This window comes from Epinephelus lanceolatus, chromosome 16 (assembly GCF_041903045.1).
Source record: "Epinephelus lanceolatus isolate andai-2023 chromosome 16, ASM4190304v1, whole genome shotgun sequence".
Classification (NCBI taxonomy): domain Eukaryota; kingdom Metazoa; phylum Chordata; class Actinopteri; order Perciformes; family Serranidae; genus Epinephelus; species Epinephelus lanceolatus.
In genome coordinates this window covers 27,332,259-27,356,181 of record NC_135749.1, presented here as the reverse complement: position 1 = coordinate 27,356,181, position 23,923 = coordinate 27,332,259, and the positions used below count along the sequence as shown (strand labels likewise).

The window sequence follows — 23,923 nt, the reverse complement described above, 5'->3', positions numbered from 1 at the left end:
TACTAAAAAATAAGGTCAAAGGTGATGCAGCGAGAAAGGGGAGAATTTTAAACCATTTTTATATGGTGGGGAGCCGAAGCAAGCTTTTCTTCGAGACGGGGAGAAAATAGCTCAGACGTGGTTTGTTGTGACTGGGGCTGTAGTCAAGGAGTTTCACTTCTTCAGTCATGACCTCAGCGTTAAGTCATCATCTCCACGACATAGCAACGGTGAGCAAGGCACACAATGTAAATAAGCAGTGAGTTACCACAAGGTCTTTAAATTGAAGCCACGCAGAAGGAAGGAAAATGGATGTGGATAACAAATGGCTACTAATTAAAGGGACAGTTCACCCCAAAATCAAAAATACATATTTTTCCTGTTACGTACAGTACAGGCCAAAAGTTTGGACACACCTTCTCATTCAATGCGTTTTCTTTATTTTCATGACTATTTACATTGTAGATTCTCACTGAAGGCATCAAAACTATGAATGAACACATGTGGAGTTATGTACTTAACAAAAAAAGGTGAAATAACTGAAAACATGTTTTATATTCTAGTTTCTTCAAAATAGCCACCCTTTGCTCTGATTACTGCTTTGCACACTCTTGGCATTCTCTCCATGAGCTTCAAGAGGTAGTCACCTGAAATGGTTTCCACTTCACAGGTGTGCCTTATCAGGGTTAATTAGTGGAATTTCTTGCTTTATCAATGGGGTTGGGACCATCAGTTGTGTTGTGCAGAAGTCAGGTTAATACACAGCCGACAGCCCTATTGGACAACTGTTAAAATTCATATTATGGCAAGAACCAATCAGCTAACTAAAGAAAAACGAGTGGCCATCATTACTTTAAGAAATGAAGGTCAGTCAGTCTGGAAAATTGCAAAAACTTTAAATGTGTCCCCAAGTGGAGTCGCAAAAACCATCAAGCGCTACAACGAAACTGGCACACATGAGGACCGACCCAGGAAAGGAAGACCAAGAGTCACCTCTGCTTCTGAGGATAAGTTCATCCGAGTCACCAGCCTCAGAAATCGCAAGTTAACAGCAGCTCAGATCAGAGTCCAGATGAATGCCACACAGAGTTCTAGCAGCAGACCCATCTCTAGAACAACTGTTAAGAGGAGACTGCGCGAATCAGGCCTTCATGGTCAAATAGCTGCTAGGAAACCACTGCTAAGGAGAGGCAACAAGCAGAAGAGATTTGTTTGGGCCAAGAAACACAAGGAATGGACATTAGACCAGTGGAAATCTGTGCTTTGGTCTGATGAGTCCAAATTTGAGATCTGTCTTTGTGAGACGCAGAAAAGGTGAACGGATGGATTCCACATGCCTGGTTCCCACTGTGAAGCATGGAGGAGGAGGTGTGATGGTGTGGGGGTGTTTTGCTGGTGACACTGTTGGGGATTTATTCAAAATTGAAGGCACACTGAACCAGCATGGCTACCACAGCATCCTGCAGCGACATGCCATCCCATCCGGTTTGCGTTTAGTTGGACGATCATTTATTTTTCAACAGGACAATGACCCCAAACACACCTCCAGGCTGTGTAAGGGCTATTTGACCAAGAAGGAGAGTGATGGAGTGCTGCGGCAGATGACCTGGCCTCCACAGTCACCGGACCTGAACCCAATCCAGATGGTTTGGGGTGAGCTGGACCGCAGAGTGAAGGCAAAGGGGCCAACAAGTGCTAAACACCTCTGGGAACTCCTTCAAGACTGTTGGAAAACCATTTCAGGTGACTACCTCTTGAAGCTCATGGAGAGAATGCCAAGAGTGTGCAAAGCAGTAATCAGAGCAAAGGGTGGCTATTTTGAAGAAACTAGAATATAAAACATGTTTTCAGTTATTTCACCTTTTTTTGTTAAGTACATAACTCCACATGTGTTCATTCATAGTTTTGATGCCTTCAGTGAGAATCTACAATGTAAATAGTCATGAAAATAAAGAAAACGCATTGAATGAGAAGGTGTGTCCAAACTTTTGGCCTGTACTGTATGTTGCTATACATCTAGATTGTTTTGGTGCGAGTTGCTGAGTGTTGCAGATATCTGCTGTAGAGATGTCTGCCTTCTCTTGGATATAATGTTACTTAGCTTGTGGTGCTCAAAGTACCAAAGAAGTACATTTTAAAATATCAACAGCAATGTCTCTTTCCAAAAATCATGACCCGGTTACTCAAGATAATCCACAGACCTTGTTGTGAGCAGTTTCATGTACGAACTATTTTCTCTCTACCGAACTATACCCACACACTGTATCACCACGCAGGAGGAAGCATATCTACTCATGGAGCAGAGGCTCGTGCTCGTGACAGCTCGAGATGTAAACATTAATGGCGTCCTCCTCAGCTGAACTGTAGGTGCTAGATGAGATAGAGTATCAAAATGTGTCAGGTACTGAAAGCTGGCATTCAGTGTCTGGTCAGATTTGTAATCTTGTCTATTCTTTGAAAAGAATATATCTAATTTAATCATATTTTTTTTAAATTAGACCTTATTATTAAACTTGCACACCATAGCATTTTAGCATCCTTAATTTACCATTTTGGTTTAGTGTCACCCTGTTTCCAGCCAAGAGCAGATGTTCTCAGCGAAACAGCTCCGATAAAATGACTGTAGGCCTATGTAGCAACCTGCTTAGCACCAAACGTTAGCAACTAGCTAGTGATCACAGTGGAGCATTTAGCAGTTTTAGGGCGCATTCACACCAGGATAGTCCGGGGGACTCAGTTCGATTGGGCGGGGAATGCCGAAAGATTTCACACCTTCATTTGGTTCGGTTCACTTTCACACTGCACGGTCACTGACCAGGAAGAAAAAAAGCATGAGGAAGAAGAAAACCTGCCTCATCAATTGGCCAGGACCGAAAACGGAAATCTACGCCCTTCAGTCGGCAGCCAGCAACTGCGATATATAGTCCTCTGACCATTTATCAATAAGTGCCTACACTTCCTCACTACTCCACGTCTGCCCATGAGACATTTTCCAACTTTTTCGGTTTTTTACCTCTGCTTCTCCCGGTTCGTGCTGTTGGCTTTGTTTTTTTTCTACCCAAAATGCACTGCGCGCTACGTCACTTCCTCTCTTTGGTTCGCTTAATAGTCCGTTTGCATTTCCAACTGTAAGCGAACCGCACCAGGGTTCACTTGCAAGTGAACCGAGACCCCCAGTTTTCAGGCAGACCAGGGTTCACTCAATATTTGTCCGCACCAGAGTTCAAATGAGTGTTCTCACCACTCAAAACAAAACAAACTATCCGTGGAAGCGGACCAGGGTTTGTTTAAAGCGGACCAAATAGCGCCAGTGTGAATGCGTCCTAAGAGACAGATATTTCCTCCAAGACCAAAAACTGAGCTAAAAGAGAGTGCCCCAACAAACAACTACAAATGAATGCTCTCTGTGTTTGCTAAATGAATAAATATGCAACTGCAAGCTCAAATATTCACTTATAATATGTCAATGATGTGTTTACAGCTTGTTTACACCGACCCAAGTGACCAAAAAAGTGGCAAAGTTGTTGTACAGCTGCTTGTGTTGAGAAAACATCTAACATCTTATGTCTATGAACTTTGGCTGCTTTTGTTCATGAAAAAAGGAGTTTGTTTGCATCAAGGTATAACAAAAGAAGTCAAAAATGGATTTCCCTAAATAAAAGTAGAGGCAATGTCCAAGAAATACATAGGCGACAAGTGAAACAACACAGAAAGAGAAAGCAAACAGAGATCTGCAGTAACAATGAGTCGCACTGCAGCTGATCCGTGTCCTGTTTATTTCTCTCATTATCGCAGACCACCAGCCTCCTTCAGATACTGAATGCTCACTGCATCAGAGCCTGGAAGACAGTCTGCAACTCATGTTCTTTTTGTTTTGTTTTTACAAAGCAACCATACTCCAAAATACATCTAGACTTTTCCTTTTCCTTTATTTAACCAACCATTTTTCAGGAGAGACCTGGCCAAGAAGGCAGTGTGCTCCTTCACCACAGTTTCAGCTAACACGTGACTCTACCTAAGAACTTGGCGTCAATATCTAGTAAAAAACGAACAAGTCTTGATTGTCTTTGGTGATGGAAACTTGTAATGGAAACATCAGATTCAACTGTATAGACCACAGCTACCCCACAACACTCACCCACTTGTTTTGGACCCATAAGTAGGCCATAACTGTATCTGGCTGACTAATGTTGACCTGGCAGCATGGTGAGGTGTGATGGTGGACTAAGTTTAATCTCAGCTGAGGTCTGGTTTCAGTGCTGCGTCACAGACGGGTCAACAAACAACAGCTGGAAAAAATAAATACAATCACGGTTGGACAGTTAATACTGTGCTCTCTCTCTCCATTAGAACTGACTCTCTTCTTTAGTTTCTGTTTTTGTTGTATTTTATGATAAAGGTGTCATAGTTCTTAGCCTTGGTGTTTTGGGGAACAGTTTTTAATTTTTAAAGCAGTTTTTGCATCCAGTATTGGCAGATTGACCTTTCTAATTCATGAGACAAGCATAAAACTTTAAACTTGTCATTTCATAAATGACTTGAAGATGAGGATTCACTAAAACCAACACGAAGAGGGAGCTGCAGCATCAGCTCTGTTGTGTTTTGCTTCAAAAAAATCACATGTTCAGTTTTTTTGGAGGAAAAAATCAACATGTCACAGGACAGTAACAAAGCCTCGCTGAGGTCAGATGGCCTCTATTGCAGCTCTGACCATCATTAACATCAAATCTGGCAACCGAGAGGGTGTGTAATGACAGCTAAAAGCCCTCTGGATGAGAGGAAAACCTGACCAGCTGCAACCAAAAGGCTGCAGCTTCATCTTCCAGCCTGGTGAAAAGCTTTTAAGGATTATTTCAGGGCATAAAAGGGCACGGAGCACTGCTAGCTGGGTCACAGCTACTCGTGCGTGTAATGGAAGAAGCAGAGTGGCATTATCGAAGGAGACTGCAGAGGTAATCAATCGACTGGTGCAGCAGGAGAAGCTGCATTTTGAACTGGTTATGCTGCTCATCTGCTGTTCAAAAATAGCTGTCTGGAGAGCAGAGAAACACATGGAGGGGACTGAAGAGAAAGAAAACATCTGACACACCACATGACGACGTAGCCTTACACAACACTAAGGTTTTCTCTCGGCAACGTGTTTGGAAACTATGCACCATTGTCAGATACGTTTTGAATCAAGACAGCTAATGTTCATTTTCATTAGGGACTATACTCTATTTATCAGAGGAGCAGGGCGGCTGAGGCTGTGACTTCCTTCTTTTTTTTTTTGTATTGTTTTGTTTTGTGTTTTTTATCTAACCCTCCCTGAAGCTACAAATATCTTTCCTTGAGCCTTCCTGAGTGACTGGGGGAAAATGCACAACCCTACCTCCACCAACCTTTTAATTTTATATTCACACCAAATGTAGATATTGAAGCTATCATCAAAAAACACAGCTAATTTCTTAAGTAAAATGCAAATCCTCCTCAAATATCACATCATCACCACCCAAGATGTGTGTGTGCACTTCAGCAGAACATGGGTGCATGACAGCCACCAGTCGTACCACACAAACCAACAACGTTTAATGAGCCTACACATCACAAACATTCTGGCACGCACAAATGCATCACAGTGGGCACACAGCCAGCACTAGTAACATGTGCATGATGACCATTTTCCCACCTAAACTGTAACACACACAACAGCGGCAACAGTTACATGCCCTTCAAACCCACTGGCTCATTTTGGAGTTCAGATGGTAATAAAAACAAATACAAAATAACACCATTTCAGGTCATATGTCCCTCACCAAAGCCAAATTAAAAAACACAAGTCTACCACCAGTGCTTCAAAAATGATTAGACATGCCTCATCTGTTCTGCACCACCCCCTTCCCCCTCATAAATAACAAACAGTCCCTCATTATGAGTTTTGTTGTCCTCTCTTCCAGATTAAATTAGGTTACAGTCTTGCAGGCTGTGGGCAGCATGCATCAGACATCATCTGCGCTCTAATATTAGAGCCTGTGGGTCCTGTGACTGAGGTGATGTGTGCTGAGTGACACATCAAATGCAGCTACATTAAGGCTGTTATCTACACACACACATATAAGTGCACACGCACACTTCAAAGCAGGAGGAAGGGGGGGGTACATCTGTTAGTGATTCCCCTGAGGTCAGAGTAACACATCAACAAAAACATCCAGTACATACTGCAAGGCAGCATGGGTAATGGTGGACAAGTACAGGACAGGAACCAAACAGACACAGCTGAAGGCCGACACCAAAATCTTGTTATTACAGGAAATGGTTTCCTGAAATAATACCTGATATGTTCATGTATCATCTCCCTCGAAAGGAAGATATTTGAGCTTCTCCTTTGCAGCAAGCACAGCAAAGAAGCTCTTATTACACACTGAGGCTGGATTCAGCTGCATTAATATTGATCAATTAAAGTTTAATTGAACAGTCCAACGCCCGGAGTAATGAAATCTGAGTGAGCTGCAAAATTACAAAAAAAGGAGGGAGGGAGGGAGAGGAGTGCGTTTGGGTTAGCTGCAGGCCCCGAGGACACAAGAAACACTGTAGTACTTTGTGTAATACATCAAAGTGAATGAATATTTAAGTCACATTCAAGTGCAGAGCAGCACTGGGTTGAAAGGCCAAATTCATGTGTCCGTTCCCTGTAACTACAGCTGGACACCAGACATCAGTGCGAAATATGGCTGCAGCAGCACCAGGTAGTGCGACTAGGGATTAGTTTCATCATCAGTTGAATTGCAAATGATAGTTTGGTGTGCAAAAAAAAAAAAAAAAACAGTTAAGTGTCCTTTCCTCAGAGACCAATTATTATCACACAGGACAAAGAAAGTCAGCAGAGCTTTACAATGGAGAAGCTGTAACTCGGAAAATGTTGGCATTTTGGCATAAAAAATGACTGAAATGATTACTTTATAACTAAAATAGCTGCAGATTATTTCAACTTTTATATTGATTACATATTCTTTGATAAAGTAGATCCTAATCTAAATCAAAATTCTGCCAATTTTAGGGAACCTTTAACATTTAATATCTTCATCAAAAAAAAATGGGTTTTGTACCAAATATTAAAAAAGAGTATCTTTGTGCTATTAGTGCTGAAAAATGCAAATGGTATCCAGCTCTACCAGCAACAATAAATCAACCATTTCCCCCCAAGGGCAGGTAATAAATGGAAAAAAGGAAAATAAGCAATCACGAGAGGATACAGCATACTACTTCATCATCACACATCACAAATTAGTTTAAAGGGAATAAAATTTGCAAGTTATGTAAGCAAACACGCATTAGGTTGCAAGTAAATATTATCATGATTTTATTCTCCAATATGAACTATGCTCGTGCCCCTTCCTCTTATCTCTATGCTCTTTTCTAACTCTTATTTCATGTAGCCTAAATTTTGTTGCTACTATTTATCTAGAAATGTGACTGAACAACATTTTCTCCAACATCTGTCCAGTATGACAAGGCCTATATCAAACTGATATAAGTAACACTTTCTCACTGATTGATAGAGGTGAGACAAAAGCCCTACTCACATGGACACAAAGTAAAGCCAATATGGTAGTTGGCATAATATGGTAGGTAAATGACGGTGGAATTTTTACTTTACAAATTACATATATTGCAGATTAGCACAGTGTTAAGATCACAACCGAGTAGGGCTAAAGTCATTGCTTCTCAAGTCCCTAGTCCAAGTCTTGTGTCAAGAACAAGTCCCAAGTCCAAGTCCTATTCTTTGTCCCTAAACATGTCATTATTTGTCTGTAAGCTGGTCTGCTGTATCAAACACACGTCCCCCTCCTGCTAACACAACCTGACTCGTTGCTGTCATTATCCTTAAAACGTTTTTAAAGCATAATTTTTAATCTTAGAGCTCTGCATTTAAGTCAAAAGGTAAGGTGCAAGTCTTCTTTGATTTTGTCAAATCAAGTCTAAAGTAACTAGACTGGTGACTAAAGTCCACACCTCTGCTTATCAATATAACAGGAATTAAAGTCTGAATCAGCCATCAGGTCCACAGAGTTTAATATCCTCAGTGTCATTCTTGTGTTTGGCATCAAGCTAGTTTGGTGTCTCTGTTAAGCAGCTGTCCGTTATTCCCTCACTCTAAAGCAGGAAACAGCACTTCCAAACAAAAGCTCTGCGCTGGAAATTCACTGTACTTAAAATAAAGTGTTTTTTTTCTAAACTTGACATGTTTGTGAGTCACCCGTGGTTCATTCAGAATGGTCCCACTACCCCATTTTGGGCCGCGACCCACCAGTTGGGAACCACTGCTCTCGTGCACAATCAGGAAGTGATGTGTTTCGCTTTTCCTGAAGCAGCAGCAATTAATGCGGAATAAATGCAGGAGGAAATGGATAGAATTAGCATGAGCATTAACAGTTACTAAAAGCACTAAAGTGATATTTGGGAAGTTCACAGAAAAATATCATTATTAAAAACTGGGTAATTTTGGATTAACAGTAAAACACTTGGAGTATTGTGTAATCAAACAGAGATCAGCACGACATGTGCCTCTGATTTCTCTTAACACTCCCTCCACATTAGCTCTCAAACAGTCACAGGTGTGTAGGTGTTGCTACAATGACTCTAATCTATAAAATGTGATATGATGGTTCCTTTTCATGACTAAACTCTGCCTCACGCCGTTCCCTAACAGGATTATGCTGCCAACAGGATTATTACATATCAACATCCCATTCATGAATTCGGCTTTTTTTAATGCTGGATATGGAGGGAAACATGACTAATCTGTGCAGTCAGGAAGCTACATCCGTCTCCTTCTTCATACTCAGCAGCAGAATAGAGCATTACCTCTCCTTTCCTGTGTGAGCGGTTAGCGTCATGACGCTGATTTATAGCATGTGGTCACAGGGACCGCTGACGTGGAGGGTAGAGGAGAGAGCGCTCTGGTCTCCTCCTCCTCCTCCTCCCTGCTTTTTCTTCAAGGATCCACTCAAACCACAACAACCCTGCCTAAACCTCGACTCCCCGTCCAGTTTCTCAGAGTCATTCTAGCCAAGACCTTCCACAAACTCAACCCTCATACCGCATGTACAAGCATTCGAGCCCCCGGGGGGCAAACAAGACACAGTTGGCATAGCTGTGAGAACTTGAGCCTTGTTGGACTGCAGACGCTGAGAGGAGCTTTGTCTTTGGTTTTAGTTTTTCCCTCTGATGCTAACAGCAAACAGTTGTACTCATGTACTATGTACCTATACCCAAACTCTGTGGTAATACAGAAATGATAGTGTATCAATTAGTCAAGTAGTCCATCAATTGACAATTAGCTAATCTGCAACTACTTTGATGAGTAATTGGTTGTTCGCTGACACACTGGTTAGTCAACATTGGCAGATTTACCCTCAAAATTCGTACAATGGTTTGAAACAATGGTCCTTAATTTCAAAAAGAGGTAGACAAAAGCAGGCCTCTCATGTCTAGACATAGAACAATGATCCTAAAAAGCAAAAGACGATTGTTGCTAGCAGGTTGTAAAAGCTAAACATTAGCGAGGGAGCTAATTAAGCTAGCATTAGTGTCATGAGTTGGTCGTAGACACTTGCTGACTTGCTTGATTTACCCTCAAAATTCTTACAATTTTTTGAAACAATGGTTCTTAATTTCAAAAACAGGTAGACAGAAGCAGGCCTCTCATGTATAGCTGTAGAACAATGATGCTGAAAAGCAAAAGATGATTGTTGCTAGCAGGTTGTAAAAGCTAAACATTAGCGAGGGAGCTAATTAAGCTAGCATTAGTGTTGTGAGTTGGTCGCAGACACTTGCTGACTTGCTTTAAAATGAGATGCATTTGGTGGCTATAAATAGGCTACATGATACTGTGCTAAAATAACAGAGCTAATACTGACAGGTTTAGCTAGTTAATGATCCATGTATAAGACATGGAAATACTGCTGTCAAGCTGTGTAGTAAAAATGTAACATTTGTTCTTTTTAACATATTTGTGTTTGTCTGCTTAACTTAATTACAAGGTAAAGATTATCTCATTGTCGGTGTTTTCAAACATGGACAGATTTAAAGTTACAAGTAAAAGGGTTTTAGGGATGAGGACTAAAGTTTCGCAAAATGTTTCTCAGATAGCGCTGGCTGGAATGTCAACTTCCACAAATCCAAGTGGGACCATGCTATTGTTTTGCAAGTCACTATAGACTCAGGCTTGGCACTCTAGTCCAAAGTCAAGTCCCAAGTCAAGACAAACAAGTCTTGAATTAAGTCACAAGTCCAGACTGAGAAGTCTCAAGTCCTACGTCCTAAAGTTTGGGGTCTGAGTCGTAAAAAAGATATAATGCACTCTTCACCAAATGTAATGACATTTTAACATCAGAGTAATAACATAATACATTTATAAAAAATTGTGAATGCTTTTTAAAATTTGTATCTATTAGTTAAACAAGTTTTTGGGATGTTGTTGCGCCTTAGTCTGTAATCTTCAACCTCCATTTTTTTGCATACCGAAATTCGTCTTTTGTTGACCACCGTGTAGTTTGTCAGTGTGAACAAAATCATTTTTCCAACTGGAGCTCAGTAATGTAACATTAGTTCTTCATGGTTCTCTCCTGCAACTTTACTGGATGCTGTTGGATTAAATACTGGGGAATTAAGTGTCGGCTTGCCGGAAATAAAAGCCGTTAACTGTAATTCAGGAAATAAAGTTCAATGAATTGATTCGTGGCACACTTTTTAAATAGCCTTTTAATCTTTGGACTTGTGAGGAAGGTATTAAGTATTTTCAATGCGAAAGTCAAAACAAAGTCATGAGTCACTGGTGTTTAAGTCCAAGTTGAGTTGAGAGTCTTTTTTGATTTTGTGTAATCGAGTCTTAAGTCATCAAATTTTTGATTTGAGTTCAAGCCATGTGACTCTAGTCCACACCTCTGCTGTGAGGATTTGTGGCTTATATATCATTGTAAATTGAATATCTTACATACAAAACAATTAACCAGTTAGTTGAAAAGGTCATCTCAATAATGAAAGTAATTGTAGTTGCAGCTCTACACGTAAATAATTAAACTCTACTTACTGGCCGGAAACCCCAGACCAAGGTCAATTCTTTTCTGGGTTTAATTGTGGACGATGACAGATAATAGTGGCAATTTGAAAGCCAGTGGGAGGAAGGTTTCTAGGCCAAAATCTACATTTCCACCCTGGCTGTGATGTTGAACACATGCCAAGAACATAACGTCAGCATGACTGGGAAGCTCTCGGGGCCAAGAGGGAGTCCACGTCTCATGATTACTTCCACAGAGGAGCATTTAACTCCACACCGAGACTGACTGCAGGGCAAGAGGGCTGGAAAAGCTGGTACAGTGACACTGCAGATAACATATACAATTTAAACTCCTTTCCAAACAAGTGCAGAGGTTCTCTGTCTGCACCACACAAAAAGTTAATTGTCTCAGCGGAGGACGGCCGGTGCCACTCCTATTGTGAGCCGCAAACAGAGAGTCTTTGAACATGTCATGTCTTGGAGAGTCTTGGTTTGACTCCAGCACTCACCAAGTTGGGAAGAAAGGAAGTCGCTAGCTTTATTTTGTCTCAGAAAAAACTCTTTTCTGCTCTGTAGCATTGACTTTGTAACACCAGCAGACACAAACAGAGACTGATTAAGTGGCGTAATGTCACTGGTTGACTGGTTTCAGTATGTGTGAGGGTTAGAAGGAGATATATGAGGTCAGGAGGGGTGAGTGTGTGTGTGTATTTGTGTACATATGTTAGGGATTTGGATGGTCCACATGCATTAAACCAAAGGTCTGCCAACCTCAGACCTGAGTAAATCATTTTGATATGATGATCACAGCTCTGCAGGCACAATAAGCTGAAAAACAAACATACCCTAGTTGGCTTTGCTTTCTCTCTTTCTCTTTTTTAACAAGAATAAGACTTGCAGCTCTCAGAAAGGAGTCAGACGGAGAGAAAGAATGTTTCTGTTTATCTAACGCCACTGCCTTTTTCGGCATCTAGCATTCCTGATAACGTCACATGTTGATCAACCCTGCTGCGTGCTGCTGCTCTCCCTGGAAGGCCTGCAAGCAAATCATGCTTTGTTTTTCACCTTAGATCACTCATTGATGGGTGAATTTGCTCAAGAACAATGTGGGGCTTGTTGAGTATTTCAATAAACACTCATTTTACAGCAAGAATTACACCTGTGGCACAAAAGTCTCATGATTAAGCACCAGACAACAACATAAAACTTGACAACTGTGCTTTATATATGTTTGTGGGTATTAGCCGAAATGTCCGGCACACGGAAGAGTAAGTCCTGGCCCAGATACTGGCTTGCTATCATAGATGTATAATTATAACAAGACACTGAACCACAAGATGGCACCTACTTACTCAAATGGAACTGCTCACCTGGCACATACGCCAAAATAAAGTGTCTAGCCTCTGGTTTAACTTCCTCAATACGCGCCCCACTGAATATGCGCAGTTATGTTTCACCCACTGGCTCCGCCCTCAATTTCCCCGAAGACATCACAGATTTTTAAAATTGATTTTCTCAACTCAAGAGAATTTTTTTTACAATTATAAAACACTCCCGACAGAAAGAGTCCCTTGTTTGCAGTTCGAGGTGTCCTGTCAACTGTTTTACCGATGTCTCTTTTACAATGACAGTCAATGGGAAAATGCTTTTTGGGCAGCAGGGGATTTTTGGCTGCAATACCACAAATAGCCACTGGGAAAAATTGGTAGCAAAGCTGAGCTGCTTTCCTGGGGTCCGGCTTGCTACACCAAATGTCCTGAAATATTGGCCGTTGCCCCTAGAGGCCTGTGGTCATCAGACCGATAGATGATGGGTTCCGAGATTGGCCGATGAGTATGTTTCTTGGTTCCAGTATATAAGAAAAAAAATCTAGAGGGATTTTTGTCAAGAAAGAAAAATACTATGCCCAGTGTTTGTCAAATATTGTTAACAGTATCTATAAAAATTCCAGTATCTGTCGAACTACAGTTTGCTATCCTTCGTTCACCAGCTGATGTATATAGAGACACCCACACATGCAGCGAGCCAGCACCATGACAGCCTGCCTTTGCAGTGATAAAAAGCTGCAGCAGACATTTCCCTCCATCCAAAGCTCTTCACATCAATTGGAAACAGGAGGGGGGGAGGGCTGCCAGTAAACAGAGTCACCTTCTACCAGTGCACAGGTCACAAGGAGGTGTGTGATGGAGGTGCTCTGTGTTTGTATGGATGGATTTAACATGTTTAATCCATACAAGACAAATTCATATAAGCTAGATCAAGAGTGAAAATAAGACCCATATATGTGGAAAATAACACTGACTCTATAGATATTTGATTTGCTATACGGTTGCTAGGGGAACAGCTTCGGTCCGTGTTTATTTCCTGTCAGCTACCAAGGGTTCCTTGTCGGATAATGCATTAAGAAACATTCCAACAGGAAATACAAAGAGACCCTGTCAGGTTATAAAGGGTCTGTAGTGAATACTAGCCCAATTAGTATGTGCATGTAGCTTTCTTTTTCAGGATTTTAAAGAATATTTCAGGTTTTTGTTGGTCCATTTCATGAAAACATTACATTATTAAATCATTATAATATACAAGTCCAGAAGAAAAGGGGGGTTTCACTTGAATTAAATCTCTCTGGGCTACTGGATCAGCTATAAAGAGGCTGAGCAGTGTGAGAAACCTCAGCTAGAGATGCAGATGCTCGAGCTCTGCATCAGCCAGTATCCACGGTGCAGAAGTGCTCTTGAGCAAGAAGTGCTCTCCTGTATAATCTCACTGACATTGTGTGACAGCAGTGATTGTTTTCGCAAAGAGCACTGTGTCTCCAGCTGCACCAGCTTGCATGATTGTACATGAGGGCCATTTTTCACCCTGTGCACCACTGACGTGTTTGGTAATGGAGACCACAGCTCAGTGCAGCATTTCCAGGATCTCTTGCTGGCTGGGAGGACCCGCCTGTTTTAGAGACGCAGACAACCCGCTGTTTGAGTTTGGAGGAATTACAGCAGGGTTGCTGAGACCTACAGACATTCAGACCTTTTTAAGATTGTGAGTGGGAGGAATGCGATGTGTTGCATTGCTGCAGCTGTTGAATCTGAAATGTTCAGGAAGGCTGATTCACTGGAAAACACCGACACACTTTAATTATGATTGATAGGAAATAAAGATAAAGGAAAATATAACATTTATAAGCAGAATCACCACTGCTACCCTTCTTGATTGTACAGAAACGTTATCCATGACCTATTTCTATGTACTGACTGTGTTATAGGCTACTCACATTTGTCTGTTAGTGTCAGCTTCTCCTCGAAATTATGTCCCAGCTCCTTATAATCCATTGTTTCCATTCAGGCGGATCGATTCCCAGTTGCTGTCATTCCTCAGAGTCGCACAAGTACAGGAGATGAAACTCCCGGTACAGATCGCCCCAACACGCCCTTTGTAAATCCAACCGGAATAGAAGAAAAAGTGAACAAAAAATTATGTGGAAATAAAAACAGGATCCGACTGAAAACAGGAGGAGAATGTGTGAAATGTTAAATTAGAATAAACTGTCGCCAGTGTCTCGTTACAATTACAGGCTCGGTCCTATCCGGCGAGTCTTCAGTGGAAAATCTACAGTGTGGGAATAAAAAGCTTCAGTGAGTCCTGTGAGCAGCAGGACCGGAGTCAAGCTGAAACTAATGACAGCATCACTTCCGGTCAGGCTTTTTCGAATAAAATTATGCTCGTGCTTTAAGTAGGTTATTTTGACGAAAGACCCGCTCAAGGTCCACTAACTAGGGGTTTCCAGAGCTTTCAACTGCATCTCGTGGTTTTACTCATAGACACAGACGGCTCAGTCGTCGTCACGTGACCTAGAAGACAGTCCACTGAGGAAGCCCGTGAAATGCAGATTAAGGCTCCAGAGATTAACTAGTAAGTGGACCTTGAGTTACTTTATTTATCTATTTATATATTTATTGGTCAAAGACGTTTCTAAGTAAAATAATTGACTTTTACTTTCTACTGCAGTATGTTGCCATGTGAAAAAACTATATTTTTAAAATATATTTTTCTGATTTTTACAGGCAATAAGCCGTAAACCATGACATGGCATAACATTCAACACACACAGCACATATACCATAATGAATAATCAAAATAAAATAAATAGGCTGTAATTTACAAAAACAACAACAACAACAACAAAAATAATCTAGGCAGAATCAAGAAAGCCTAATTTAATTAGTGATGGTCTTCTGGTAGTATGCTCATCATATTTTCATGTCAGAAAAGGTGACCTATATAATATGATTCATACACTGTAATAAACTTCATGCATGGTGAAAAATATTGTTTTTTCCTGGAAACTATTATTTGTGCGCATGTAATGTGCATATGGAAACATACAAATGTGAATGTGTAGTATTATGTAAATACTTCTAATATTAATATTCTAATATTACAGTAATAGAGCATCATCAGGTAATCAGAGCAAAATTTAGCCCCAAACTTGCACTTTCTTACCAGATGAAATCATGAAAATGTATCTGTTTCAATCATTGTCTTACCAGGAGCTGTCTTGTTTGTCTGTGTCAGTGTTTCAGTCTCATCGTGTTTTTTTGTTAAGTGTTATATGTGAGTAACTAAACTAAACTAAACTAAGCTTAGCTAAGATAAGATAAGCTAAACTAAGCTAAAGAAAAGTAAAGTAAGCTAAACTAAACTAAGCTAAGCTAAGCTAAGCTAAGCTAAACTAAACTAAACTGAACAAAGCAAAGCAAAGCACAGCTAAACTAAACTAAACTAAACTAAAGTTAAACTAAGCAAAGCCAAGCTAAACTAAAATAAACTAAACTAAACTAAGCTAAGCTAAGCTATGCTAAGCTAAACTAATTAAACTAATCTAAGCTAAGATAAACTAAACTAAACAAAGCTAAACTAAACTTATCCAAGCTAAGGTAAACTAAACTAATCTAAGCTGTGCTAAGTGAAGCTAAACCTAATTTAACTAAGTTAAGCTAAACTAAGCTAAACTAATCTACACTACGCTAAATTCAATCTACAGAAATGTCACTTTTTGAGTGGATGTTTTAAAAGATGTTTTAAAATGTATTTTTGTTTTTAACATTGAAACTTAGACTGCATTATTATACAACTCACTGACCTTATATATACACATAAATGACAACTTGATGACTGTTTGTTTTTTGTGTGTTTATCTAAAGACCACGTGTTTCTGTTTGTCGCTGGGGTTACCTTACAGCACTCATACAGACTTTTATGAAATATTATTTCACAATCTCTTGAGCACATAATGTCAGAGTCATAGAATAATAATGAAAACGCAACAAATTGTTAAGTGTGATTTTGTACAACCATGTATTTGGTATACCAATGCATACATCTTGAAGGGGACATATTATGCCCATTTTCAGGTTTATTGTAACGTACTATAAACACTTGCAGTAGCATGTATAAAGCAGATACCCATATAAAGAAATCTGTCACAAGCTGAGAACAGTCTGTATCAAAAGACGAAAAAAAAAAAAGTTGGAAACGTGGAAGCTTTAAGCTTTACAAGGCAAGCACCTGGTAAAATATCAGAAACAATCATTTAAAAACAGAACAACAACTAAATGCCCAACAACATACATTATCTGAACTACAATTGTCTGCTGTTTCTTAATGTCTGAGGTTATGACTGAGAGGGGTAAACTTGGAACTGTCCCCATTTTACATTTCATGGTGCCTTATTTTAATTGTGCAGCTGCCCCATAATGAACTCTCAGAACCGCTGATCAATCTGAACTGAACGTTTATTCAGCACCAGGGGCTCTGGAATCAGCCACATGATCTGGTCATCACTGTACCAGTTCACATCATCTCTGGGGCTTGGCCAGAAAAACGTATTGATTCTGTTGCAGTGCATGCATTTGACTTTCACATTGTTTTCCTCCACCTGCGGGATGATGTCAGGGAAGGGTTCATCATCATATTGCACAACCCACCACTGCCCATTGTGATGACGTTCGATGACGCTGGGTCTGAAATCTTCTCCTGTTTGATCGACTGCATCCACAGCTACAACGGTAACCTCCTCTTGACTGTTGCATGGACAATTTAACACCCCCTCAGCAGCCTGGCGAAAACAGCTGATGTCCCTGTATTTAAGATTGCAGGGAGAAACCATGATCCATGATGCCTTTGATGGTGAACCGGGACACTTCTGCGCTGAGTATTCGCCTGTGTCTTTGCTGACAGACCTCCAGGCCTTACGTTCAGTCTTTTTTTCTGTAGCACTTAAATTTCTCATTCTCTTTCTCTTTCTTGTTTCAGTGTCTCAGGCATATTCCTGTTTCCTTCTCTGTAATGCGCAGGTAAGTAAAGTAAAGACAGAAAACAGATGTTAGAGAACAAGAACTGCAGACAACAGGCTCTTACGGCACCTCTGCTAACAGCTCACCTCCAACAGGTAAACTTCTTCTTTTACATATTGTGTTGTGCGATGCAAAAATACTTGCCGCAAAATAATGGGGAGCTTTGAGCCATGGAACAGCCCAGTGATGACAAGGCGTCATCAGTAAAAGACACCTTTAAGCAGGTAGCCCTGCAAGATACAAATTCCTGCCACACCAAGTCAAACTGAGTTGAGCCAAGCCACCATGTGTTTGGAAAAGCTCCAAAGGTGACCATAGGGAAAAATAAGGAGACGCAAAATGACCACAAAGAGACACAAAACTACAAAAAGATACATAATACCAACTATAACCAGACGCAAAGAAACATCAAAAGATTCAAAACACCACAAAGTTGGTGTGTCTTGCTCCTATGTACAACTGGTGGGGGCCACCTCTCCTGTCTGTGGCCGGGGACCTATTGTTTTGTAATTGGCTGTAATTGGAGTCACATGTGACAATTTGTATGAAAAATGCATCTTAAAAACGGCAGCTACAGAGCATCAAACCACATGTTGACACTCATGGTATACTCACTAACATTTCATAATTTAATCTAATTGTATTCTATTTTTTGTACATTTCCCACACAATAAATTAGGTCACACTCATAATAAGAAAAAAATTTAGAAAGTTACAGCGGACCTACCATGGGCCTTTTTTCATGGATCTTCAGGAAGTAGGAAAAAGGAAATCAAGTGATGTTATTAGTATGATTTTTAATTCAAAATGGCAGAGCCACTATTTTTTTAGGCTCATATATGTTGTAATATGTATTTGGCTTTTTTTTTTTTTTTTTTTACACCAATCACATCACATATTTGATAGTTATGTATACATTATTGCATTGTAAGCAGTAGAAAAAAACATGTTCTTGACATCAAAATATGGCACTTGCTCTATGACTGGGGACAAGCACTGTGGTACATGGAATTCTATAGAATTAATTAAACATATATTGAGAAAATGATGGCTCAAGAGATTGTAACTGTTCAAATGACATATTGTTTTATTCTAAAATACAAAATAAATAGCATTTAAATGTCATATTCAGTGAATTCCATGACTGTTTTTGTCTAGATAAATGTGAGTGAAAACCTGAAGATAGAATTTAAGAAAATTAAAGTATATGCATATATTCTATCTGAATATTTTATCTAGGCCTATTTTATCTTTAATATTGTCATATCTGAAGTATTAGTGTTAAACACTGTAGTATAATGCACATTCTATTTTATTTTTATTTTAATATACATTTTCATTTCTCTTTCTATTTATTTCATTTTATTGCTTTATATTTACATACTGCTATTCCATACTCTTATTCTTCCTTTAATTTAATCTAATTAATTAGGTAAATTTAATGTACAGAATGAGAATGTGAAATAATTAAGAAAAATCTTTGGCCGCGATTGTTGAAATTCTGTCATTGAAAAATATCAATTTTTAACAACTGGCCTACATGAAAATGTTTAATTTCAGGTATCAGACTGATTCTTTATTTTAGAATATTTTATTATGAAGGTATCATTGCTACACTTCCGGTTGTGCTCTTTTTCTCCCTCGTGCGAGCTTGACGCCGCAAGTCGCAGCGAAAAACCGCATGCCGGACAGCGGGACTGTACCAACTGTTTCGCAAGGTAAGAAACTAACAACATATTAAACATGAGACCAAATAATCCACAAAAGTCGAATTAGAATCGTGGAACAAAATATTTTACGTTACCGAAAAGCTTCTCTCTTCGGTTTTAGCCTAAGTAATAGAACAAACTGCCCCCTCTTAGATCCCGTGAATGGTCTGATCCATCAGATGATTTCCAGCAGCTGAAAACAGCCTGCTGCCTGGAAGGAGGTGAGTTGTCATAACAGAGTATGAAATGGACTGTCTGTGCAATTACAGCAATTTATCACACGTTAATTTACATCCTGTAACAGTCAGATCCATTATTTACTTCACTGACAAGATATATATTAGGAAAAATACTTAATATTAAAATATTAATTTGCAACAGGCTTGATAAGGCTTGATATGTCTTGATAAACCAACCAGTGAACTGACAAACAATCCGATATGAGCTGTAGAAAAGGCATTTTTTATTTAGAGATATACAATTTAAGCACAAAATGTTTGCATGCTTCAATCATCTTTTTCTATGTATAAAAAGTGGCAGGGCATTATCTGCCTGTATGCTGATATAGGTGATGACAAGCTGATTAACAACTGACATGACCCTCTTGCCACCGCAGGTGACAAGGGAGGTCAGTCCACCAGGAGGAAATCTGCTGTCAAGTCTTATCTGATAAAAAAGGGAGCAGCAGGAATATATAAATAAATATTACAGATACAAACCGTAACCCTGAAAGAAATGTATATGACACAAGGGTAGTTTTACAGAGGAGGCTATTTGATCCTAATTTAGTAGCTCTTGAGTTGACAATTATTAGATAAGTTGGATATATTACAAATGTTTTGCATCAGTGATCATCATCATTTTCAAAATAACATCTCTTATCGATGAAGATAAAAGTGGCCTCTGCAGGGTTAGGGAGGAGTGTCATTCATTTTTTAAAAGAAGCATCTTACAAACACTCTGGCCACTATGCTTTTTTGGTCATTTGAATGAAAAATTAAGATTAATTATAGATGATGTCATCTGTAATCACCATCATTTGTCCTCTTGAATCTGCAGGACATACAGTACCGTAAGGATGGCACTGAGTGCAAGTATATGTTAAAAAGCATCATAAAAATTCCCCGCACACATCATTTGAGAGTCTTTAGAGCAGGATACAGCAAGAAGTTAGAGCTATGCTTAATGCTAAAAGGCCAAACGTATGTGAGCTTTACCAGAGAGATAAAATATGCATGACCCACTTAGCTTGAAGACACTAAGGACTTCATAGATCTCAGGACTCTCTGGTTATGCGGCTGATGCTGGAGAATTTTTTTTTCCTTTTCCAGTTCAGCCTAAATACATACTTTGCCTGGGCAAACCTCTAATTTCACATAACCAAAAACTGTCCTGAAAAAATTTGGACTTATGGCTAAGCAGATAACAGCTCTGTTTTTTTGTAAGTATTACTTTAAACATGGTTCATGGAGGCTAAAGAGGAGCTGAGACATCACTAATCAATCCACTGGCTGGCCCACGACACATGAAAGGGAAAGAGAAGCAGCTCCATCAGGGTTAATGTAGTTGGATCTGATCTGTTGGTGCCTTTGAGGGAGCAAACTGCTCCATGGTTGAGTCTGGAGTCTCTGGTATAAAATATGATTTGTTGTTGCAGTAATGGGACTTGGAAATGCAAAGGCAGGAAATGCAATACAGCAGTATAGGAAAGGCAGAGAGCGCTCAATAAACCTTGCATATCTTGTTCATCTGCATGAGAACTACGAAAAACAAACTACAGTATTTGCTGCTGCGTCTCCATTTCTGCCCCCTATCATGACACTGATCACACTGTGAACTTGTGTTGTTTTTCTAGAAAACTACCACAAGTCATGTGTTACAGAGGGGAGAGGGGGTGGGATGTTGTTTTCTAGGATATTATCTCAAAACAAATAAATGACCTAATTTATCAGGGCGCATCTTGATCATGAAGGGACTCTTTGTTGCACTAGTTCAGACACACATTGCAGTGAAATGATAACCAGACTACAGCTGGATCTTTAAGTTACCCTCAGGTCTCATCTAACACACATTGCAGCAATTTGAATCTGTTGACGGCCACACAGAATACACGTAAGAAAATAGTGAGACGTGAAGTCCTAACACAGGGGTGTTTTTGTTTTTTGTTTTTTGGGTGCGATTAATTTGCTCGTCAACATAGCACTTTCACATTTATTTCTAATGTTTCTAATGCTCAGACATTAAACAATATGTGTCATTTTTCCCACTGAAGGTGTCCTAACCTGCTCTGTGCGTCAGTGAAATAGCTAAACAATGTGTTTCTTGTTTGAAAAAACACTCGCCCACTTGTTCCAGCTCCAGCCAATTTTCATTGGTAACAATCAACACTGACATCCTGGTGTTTTCCCTCCAGTCAGCAGTCAACATGGATGAATAAAGACACATTTACCATAATCACTGTAGCTTAACAAATGATTAAAACTTAAGAAAACTATGGTTATAAATAAATGACTTAGACGATATTTGAGGGAAGCATACAACACCAAAAAAAAAAAAAAACTCATCCCCTCCTTGTGCTGCAACATCGCTCATAGTATATGTGGACAATTTGTATGTGCTCCATCTGCCAGATTTTGCTTGCTTGCTGTATGTAACAAAAAGGGAGAATATTATTTGGTGAAAAAGCAACTTTTTTTTTGGAACAAGGTTAATTTTTCTGCCAATTACGGTCCTGTTGCAACTGTTGCAAATTTGCATCGTTGCCAGGTAAGTTTTATTTTATTACTGTGTCGTTAATTAATCACGCCCCCTGGTGTGTTAAGGCCTTAGGAGTCTACAGTCAGCTGGTGGCTCGGTAAGGCTAACAGCAGCATGCTCACAATAACAATGCTAACATGCAGATGTTTAGCAGGTTGAATTTTTACCATGGTCACCATCATAGTTTAGCGAGCATTTACTAATTAGCTCTAAACATATAGTACAGCTTATGGTACATGTCCACAGGGGGATCACTGGACGTGAGGGATCCTGCAGTTTCCCAGCATTGGACGCTTGGTGGGCATAACCAGGTACAAGGGTTGTCTGCTCAGAGATTCAAACCCGTCCAATGGGGAAAGTAATTCACAAAAATGTGTTTTTGAAAACATTTGAAGCGAGTAATAAGTCATGCAGTTGCTGAATCTGTCTTCATTTTCTTTTGACACCAGATAGTTTGATAGTTTTTCAGGAGTTTCCAGAAGCGGCACGTCTCGCTGGACACCTCTGATTTGAATAAAGTAGCCTAGATTCAACTTTATGCAAATGAGAAGCAGATGCCCGTCACTCCAAACACAACGCAGGATTGCCAGAATGCACTACAAAGCTGCTTACATGGACAATAAATGGAAAGTGTGGAAATGACTGAATGTCCGGAGGATGTGTGATGGTGTTAGAACAAAAATTAAGGTATTAAAGACGGCACTTGAGTCAAAGTCTGTGGGTCACCAAAGTCATAAAGATAACTCCTCTGAGGACCGAAAATATCTGTGCAAATCTTCATGGCAACATATCCGTTATTTCAGACTGGTGGTGGACCGACTGACTGATCCACACCATTACCCCAATCAACACTAGCTTGGGTAAGGAAAAAAATCTATGTATCTATCTATCTATTTATCTATATATATATATACAGTACAGGCCAAAAGTTTGGACACACCTTCTCATTCAATGCGTTTTCTTTATTTTCATGACTATTTACATTGTAGATTCTCACTGAAGGCATCAAAACTATGAATGAACACATGTGGAGTTATGTACTTAACAAAAAAAGGTGAAATAATTGAAAACATGTTTTATATTCTAGTTTCTTCAAAATAGCCACCCTTTGCTCTGATTACTGCTTTGCACACTCTTGGCATTCTCTCCATGAGCTTCAAGAGGTAGTCACCTGAAATGGTTTCCACTTCACAGGTGTGCCTTATCAGGGTTAATTAGTGGAATTTCTTGCTTTATCAATGGGGTTGGGACCATCAGTTGTGTTGTGCAGAAGTCAGGTTAATACACAGCCGACAGCCCTATTGGACAACTGTTAAAATTCATATTATGGCAAGAACCAATCAGCTAACTAAAGAAAAACCAGTGGCCATCATTACTTTAAGAAATGAAGGTCAGTCAGTCCGGAAAATTGCAAAAACTTTAAATGTGTCCCCAAGTGGAGTCGCAAAAACCATCAAGCGCTACAACGAAACTGGCACACATGAGGACCGACCCAGGAAAGGAAGACCAAGAGTCACCTCTGCTTCTGAGGATAAGTTCATCCGAGTCACCAGCCTCAGAAATCGCAAGTTAACAGCAGCTCAGATCAGAGACCAGATGAATGCCACACAGAGTTCTAGCAGCAGACCCATCTCTAGAACAACTGTTAAGAGGAGACTGCACCAATCAGGCCTTCATGGTCAAATAGCTGCTAGGAAACCACTGCTAAGGAGAGGCAACAAGCAGAAGAGATTTGTTTGGGCCAAGAAACACAAGGAATGGACATTAGACCAGTGGAAATCTGTGCTTTGGTCTGATGAGTCCAAATTTGAGATCTTTGGTTCCAACCGCCGTGTCTTTGTGAGACGCAGAAAAGGTGAACGGATGGATTCCACATGCCTGGTTCCCACTGTGAAGCATGGAGGAGGAGGTGTGATGGTGTGGGGGTGTTTTGCTGGTGACACTGTTGGGGATTTATTCAAAATTGAAGGCACACTGAACCAGCATGGCTACCACAGCATCCTGCAGCGACATGCCATCCCATCCGGTTTGCGTTTAGTTGGACGATCATTTATTTTTCAACAGGACAATGACCCCAAACACACCTCCAG

General features: G+C 40.0%; 1 protein-coding gene across 8 annotated transcripts in view; it reads right to left on the bottom strand.

The window, feature by feature from the left end:
* Positions 1–14,484, bottom strand: part of LOC117263517 (uncharacterized) — a 57,922-nt gene extending 43,438 nt beyond the window's left edge. For all 8 annotated transcript variants that reach the window (XM_033636951.2, XM_033636952.2, XM_033636954.2 and 5 more), the window contains exon 1: positions 14,286–14,484. In XM_033636951.2, coding sequence (XP_033492842.2) covers positions 14,286–14,352 — 67 coding nt within the window. In that variant the 5' untranslated portion in view covers positions 14,353–14,484. The remainder of the gene's footprint in view (positions 1–14,285) is intronic.
* Positions 14,485–23,923: the final 9,439 nt, after the last annotated feature.